Source organism: Charadrius vociferus, unplaced genomic scaffold (genome assembly GCF_000708025.1).
Source record: "Charadrius vociferus isolate BGI_N301 unplaced genomic scaffold, ASM70802v2 scaffold782, whole genome shotgun sequence".
Taxonomy (NCBI): Eukaryota; Metazoa; Chordata; class Aves; order Charadriiformes; family Charadriidae; genus Charadrius; species Charadrius vociferus.
The window spans coordinates 67,644-74,120 of NW_009647411.1; the positions used below are offsets into that span (position 1 = coordinate 67,644).

At 49.3% G+C, this 6,477-nt stretch overlaps 1 protein-coding gene across 1 annotated transcript in view; it reads right to left on the reverse strand.

The window, feature by feature from the left end:
• Positions 1 to 6,477, reverse strand: part of CPD (carboxypeptidase D) — a 13,173-nt gene that overhangs the window by 3,035 nt on the left and 3,661 nt on the right. Inside the window, exons 6-13 of the mRNA XM_009880220.1 lie at positions 5,983 to 6,092; positions 5,423 to 5,525; positions 4,777 to 4,919; positions 4,006 to 4,175; positions 3,103 to 3,414; positions 1,620 to 1,815; positions 1,202 to 1,337; positions 260 to 409 (exon numbers count right to left, since the gene is read on the reverse strand). Of these exons, the coding sequence (XP_009878522.1) occupies positions 260 to 409; positions 1,202 to 1,337; positions 1,620 to 1,815; positions 3,103 to 3,414; positions 4,006 to 4,175; positions 4,777 to 4,919; positions 5,423 to 5,525; positions 5,983 to 6,092 (1,320 nt within the window). The remainder of the gene's footprint in view (positions 1 to 259; positions 410 to 1,201; positions 1,338 to 1,619; positions 1,816 to 3,102; positions 3,415 to 4,005; positions 4,176 to 4,776; positions 4,920 to 5,422; positions 5,526 to 5,982; positions 6,093 to 6,477) is intronic.

Below are 6,477 nucleotides of genomic sequence, written 5' to 3' on the forward strand. Positions count from 1 at the left end.
ATACTGGCTTTGGCAGAGGAAAAGTTGAAATACTGTTGTAAGAACAAAAACGGTAAATGTTCTGGTCCCTAACCGGATCCCGTAGGGTTTGATAGCTTTACTTAACAGACTGTCAACTCCAGATACAAAGGGCTGAACACAAACGGAGGCCGCAGAACACCGCTAGCGCAAGAAGCTCTGACGCCATGCAGTCACATGAACTTCTGCCGAGACAGCCCGAGGGTAACTACGTGCAAAGCCCTGGAGGGGTTAGTCATACCTGTCTGCACTGGCTTGTCATATGGGTAAGTGACAAGCAGCGATCCTCCATCTAGAGCAACAGAAAGGCTGAAATCCTGCTTCAATATCAAGTTCTCTATGATGGCTTTGGTCTCAGGCTCTCGTGTCCCCGAGTATCGGGAGTAATTGCCTGTAAATCAGAACAACAAATAGAAAAGGGAATTGACAACAGTTTCCTTGCTATTTGAGCGGCCAACAGAAGTACCTTCTTTGTTTATGTCTGAAATTAAGTCTGCTGCATGTATTAAAAGGTATTTGTTGGATCTCAGCAGATGCACCTGACCGATCAAGTAAAGCACTGAGTCCACACTACCCATGGGGGGAATTAATCTGCAAAGCTAAAACAAATGTGACACATCACTATTTCCCCAAGCTATTTACTTTTGTGATGCAGAGGGTATTTCACGTGTGTTTTCTCTCCTCAGTGTCACTGAACTGACATTTTCTTAAAAATGGGATGACCCCAGCCAAACCTTGCCAGAGAGAACACCTCGTCCCCAGGAAGGGTGGGCACAGCACTGATACACTGCTATGGATGCAGCAGGCAGTTACACAGAAACCAGAAAAGCACGAAAAAAGGAGACTGTCTCCAGGGAGCGCGAACAGAGGTCATTTTTCAGAAATGGGTCTTTGAAAGAAATCAATTAACACAAAAAAGTTGGTAGGTGTTGTCCACCCTCTGGACTATTCCTGAAGAGCTCTGCTTCGTCTTTTCATTGCAATTAAGGGACTGCAAATTACCATGTGTAAGGGGGATAGAAGTTTTGGCAGCTTCCCAGCAGCTGTACTGCCTGGGCTCTTTACAGGTAGACCCTGTAACCAAACGATGACACCCAACCCTAGAGCAGCTAGCAGGAGACTTCTACAGCAGCCTGCATTTCTACAGGGTCACTCTAAATCACTTTGCTTTAGTCTGCTTTACTTGTGAAGTCTGTGTCCAGATCTCTGCCATGAGCATTAGTCTGTCCTATCTTCGATGTGCAGTCTCTCTCCTGTGCTATCTCCCGTCCGTCTGGATTCAGGGAAGGCACAATCACAATCCGCGTTCGGTCAATCAGCTGAACAAAAGGAGGAGAAAGAGTACGTAAAGCTCAATTAGTAGGGTTCATTCTCTGTACATCTCATTCGCCCAGATCTCATCCTAAGAACTACTGCTTATGTTGATATCAGCAGTCAGAAGTTCCCCCTGGCCCCATGGATCTCACACCACCTCCCCGTTATGCGTGGGATCGCTGCAACCCACATGCCACTGTTAACAAGACAAGTCTCTCCCAGTGAGCCCTGTCTTCTCAGGATATAATTGGAGGGCTCCAAGACAATCCCTTGCATCGGCTTCTCACCTTTGTAACAGCAGCATTCTTCTTGTAGTTCATGCAAAGAAATTCTGCCAGTGCCAGGAGCAGCTCCGTACCAACGGGAGCGTTTCCATGAATACCAGCAACAAAGCGGATCTTTGGCTCCTCAGGCTCAGACTGGTTGGGCTTGTTGGAGATTTCGAGGGACCAGATCTGACGGAACTCGACGCTCTGACCCAAACTGCCAAGAGATGAGAAAGCAGAGTCAGTTCAGGACCAGAGCCGCAGCCCTAGCCTGGCCTCAAGGAGAAATCCCGGGGTGGAAAGGAACTGCTGCCAACCTCCACAAGGAGGCTGCAAAGATAAGTGACACACAAAACACAACCACATCGTGAGAGATTTTCAGCAGCACTGAACCAAATTCACTAAAAACATCAGTCTGAGCACAAGCATCTGTGTAAAAATGTATCCAGGTCCAGATGTAGAGGATGGCCAGCGCTGCATGTATCTCTGTGAGGATGTGAAATGCAGAGGATGGCCAGCGCTGCATGTATCTCTATAAAGCCTGTAACACCACCATAGATGTGGAACTGCTAAATGCCTCTATGCTTCCAATGTTGTGGGTTGTTTTTTGTCTTTTTTTTTTTTTTTTCCCTTCAGAGTGGGATACATCTGGACATGAAACTAACTTATAAAGCACCCGGTTTAAGAGGACAAAAGCAGGTCTATTTCCAGTAATGCAGAAGTTGTTGCTACAGTCATGCCATTAAGTTAGCAAAGTGAATGCAAGCAAAGCAGGGAACACAATTGGGGCTGATGCAACTGGACGGACAATAGAGGCTACAGATCAGAAAAGCAGCCTTGGCACCAGCGGGGACAGCACATGAGCACGTTGTGCCTGGTAACAACAAGCAAATGAGGTCCTGGGACAATGAGATTTGTGCTTTCTAAAGCTGACAGAGGGTAAGCGCTACAGGTCACAAAGGAAAGCAGAACACTGCAGCAGCTGGTCTCCTGCAGGAGGGCAGAGACCTTGGCTCAGGGCAAGCTAACTCAAACACATCTCGCACTATTGAATTAAAATCCGAAGGCAGACAATCAAAGAAAGCCGTTTGAGATTTGTAAGTCAAATGTGATCGCTTTTGCTGGGGACTCTCTAGCAGGGTAGCTATCAGAAAGGATTTGAAAAAAGAAGGAAATAGAGAGCATAAAAGAGACATATTTGCAGAAACCTGGGATATCAATGCTGGGAGTATCGCCAGCCCCAGGCACCCCTGGGAACTGAGAGCACCCCAGGTTTTAGTCAGTAAGACGATGTCTCAGGAAAAAAGTACACGGCTGCATCTGTCCCTGCGGCCAGCGCTCTGCCACCATGCCCTTACCCGTGGGGGTCCCTTGCACTCAGGCACCACAGGGAAGGGGAGGGATGAGCTCCCCATCTCTGCGCTGCATTCGTGGCTCATCCTTTCAAGCCTACCACAGGCTGCTGCTCCAGGAGGAGCTGAGCACTGGTGCTTTGAGTTTTCACCTGGTGAGATTTGTGATGTGTGGGTAGTTGAGGTAGAGGCCTCGGAGGAACTCAGAGAGGTCCTTGTAAGGGCGGTATCGGTAAGGAGAGACATCCCCCGAGGAGGTAAGCAGGAGGCGCTCCAGGCCATTCTCAGCAGAGAGATCTTTGATCAGGGTCTCAAACTCCTTCTCGTTAGGGTCACTGGTGTCTGGGGTGTTCAGGACCGGGACCTTCCCCTCCTCCACTTTGATGTCTGTCCGTGAAAGAGTGAAGTTGACCTGCACCCCACCTTTGCTGCCAACTTCCACCGTCTTAGTGACCGGGTCATACCTGCCCAGGGAAGAGAAGGCACAAAGAAACGTCAGGGGTCCAAGGCCTCACACAACAAGCCAGCCCTCTTCCTGACTAGACACTCGCATGGGACTGCTACTGCTCCCCAGTCAAGAGTAAGCAGCATAACAATAAAAGCAACACCACTTCAAAGGGAGATGGGAATGGCAGGGGGACAGGGAGCAGCTCAGGGCCCCACACGGCACTGAGCTGCTTTTGGCTCAGGTGTTGCAGGGTTACGTGGCAGCCTGGCAGGACAACAAGTCAGGCTGCTTTAACCCAAAGGTTTTGGCAGTGGTTGAAGTGATGAAGTCATTTCCATGGGCAGCTGCCTGCAAGAGAATTTCCCCTAAAGACACTAAGTTATCAACTCCTTCCCCACACCACCTCCAAACCAGGGAAGATTTGGATTGTACACTGGCACCAGGTGAGCAGTCTTTGACATCAGGATAGCATCACGTTGCTAACTCTGCCCAGGCCAGAGGGCAGGAGAAACACCCGTGCCTATGTCTGCTGCAGACAGATGGGACTACTCTGGACTGGGAAGTCAGTCTTGCAAGTTGTTTGTTCCTTCTGCCGTGGCTTGCTCACCCTCGGGCAGACGCTGTGATTTTGTACGTCCCCTGGACCAGGAGGCGCCAGTAGTCTCCATCCTTGTAGGTGGTCACCGGGTGGTTGATGTCGGCAACGCTGATGGTGGCATTGAGAATGCCCCTTCCGTCCATGGCATCCAGCACAAATCCCCAGACGCCACGGTGAACCTGCGCACAGACCCGGAGCCCTACTGAGTGCCAGCCCTCGCTCTGCCTCCCACCCCACACATCACTGTGGGAGCACCGACACCCAGATCCCACCAGCTCCCAGCCCAGGAAGTTCAGCATTCCCAGGGGAGTAACACGTTCCAAAAGGGTTTAGGTTAGACTCGCCAGCAGCTGGCGTGGACAAAGATCACCTGATGAGTACAATGAGCAATTGTTTGGCTCAGGGTGCCACCACAGCCCTCTTTGCTCCACACCTTTGTTTGCATGCCCCAGGTGCGCAGCGCTACCACCAGCCCCAAGGGAGATGGGAACAGCACACAAAGGCCACTCCAGCCTAGGGAAAACCAAGGTAGTGGTAAATAAAAAGCCCACACCTGCATCACCTGGCTGCTGTTTCCATAAAGATTTTTGGTATGTTGAGAAGGAGGGGAGAGGAGTTGTCAAGACATGTTCTGATGAGGATGATCTCTGTGGAGCAGGTACCCAGTCTGGCCAGGAAGCAGCGCTCGCTTCAGCCTGCAGATCAGCCTGTTCATTCTGGCACATCTAACGCAAACCCCAGAGGCAGCTCACACAATTGCTTGGGGTCAAAGCGTCTCACCTGTTTCATGAACTGGAGGAGAGATCGGCGGTTCTGCTCCCAGTACTTTGGCAGCTCCTCAGCTTTTGGGTATTTCACACAGCCCAACTCAATGGTCACTTCAAAGCAGTTCGTATGTAAGTAATTCCAGTCTTGCATCCCACCTACAACAGGAATGTAAAAGAAGTTTTGACAAGGTCTCCTGAAGGCAATTGTACCGCAGCTCAAAAAAAAAAAAAACAACCAACAAACCACCCAAGAAAAAAATGATAGTAGAGAAAGATGAAGTACAAACTACAGCACACGTTTTATAGCTGAAGACAGCAAAGAGGGAAGGCTTTTACACAGGGCAAGATTCAAGCTTCAAAGGGATGCCAAAATAGCAGACAAATAACCATCCTTCTTGTAAATACCTTTCATGCTAATATACTGCTGTAAAATTTTATTAAACCATTTTGCTAATAGCCAGAAAAACTACACTATAAATTCCTTCCCTCAGGAGTAACTTCATCTCGTTACATTATTTAAAAGGTTATAAAAGAAACCTGAACCCCAGTAATCTGGGCTGACCAGTGAGGAGCTTGTGACTGATCAGACCAAATTCTTTTAGGCTGCACATGCATTAACTTGGATGCAAACAGTGCAAGAGATTTAAGGTCTACTTTACCTGGAACGTTGTACCACTGAGCCCCATTAGTGATGCCATGCGGGAAGTACTCGGTGGGGTACATATCCTTACACGGGCTTCCCTGATACATCTTTGCATTTTCCTGAAAAACAAGATGCAACATGTGGAGCTGAGTCTCTGCGCTTCACAGCCACTGGCACTTTTGTTCTAACATTAGTCACACACTTGGGGTTACCAAACACAGAGGTTCACGCGGGCATGTGTTTGTACGGCTGCAGCACAAACAGACTGCACCCACACCCAACCCCAACCCATAGACATCCTCGCTCTCCTCCCGGTGCGCGTACAGCGCTTTCTACCACCCTTCAGTGTGTTGGCCCCCTGTGCCTGCACAGAGCACTCCTCCTACAGCGCCCGCAGGCAGAGCACGCTGGACATCCACTTGTGGAATGAGAGCCTCCCACAGGACCCTTCTGCTGTGTCTGCACCACCAGGCGTCCACAGTACCCATGTCCTCCTCCACCAGCCTCTCAGAAGGTTCCCAACAGCATCAGGAGTTAACCCAGCAGGATGGGCCTGTTTTCCCATTAGAGTTTTACCTTGGAGTAGGAAAGTGCCAGCTGCTGAAACACAGCATCGTCTGGGGATTTACTGTATATGGCTATTCCTTGTTCATCGTCATCAAAGGGGTAATTAACCACCAGAGAACCTGCAGGGGAAACACGCTTTGACTCGTACTTGCACATTTTCCAAGTGATCCCTCAGCCTAATAGGGGAAGTTTTTCTTTTTCTCCAAAGACTGCCAAGTCTTCTGTTTCCCAAGACTTGGCATTAAACAAAGCATTAAGCCCAATGGCTAGAAGAGACAACAAAAGCTCAGGAAGAGATAAGACACCCAGTTGGGAAGGTGAACCCAAGCCATGACACATGAAGAGTTTGGCTCTTCCATGTAGGAGGGATGAGCACAACCTCGTAATAATCACTTTCAGAGGAGAGAAAGCATGGGGAGGAATTTCGTAGAGCATGCATGGTGCCCTTGGCCCAACTCCTGTAGTTTTTCAGCCTTCTGGAGTTCATTGAAAGCACTGACAGAT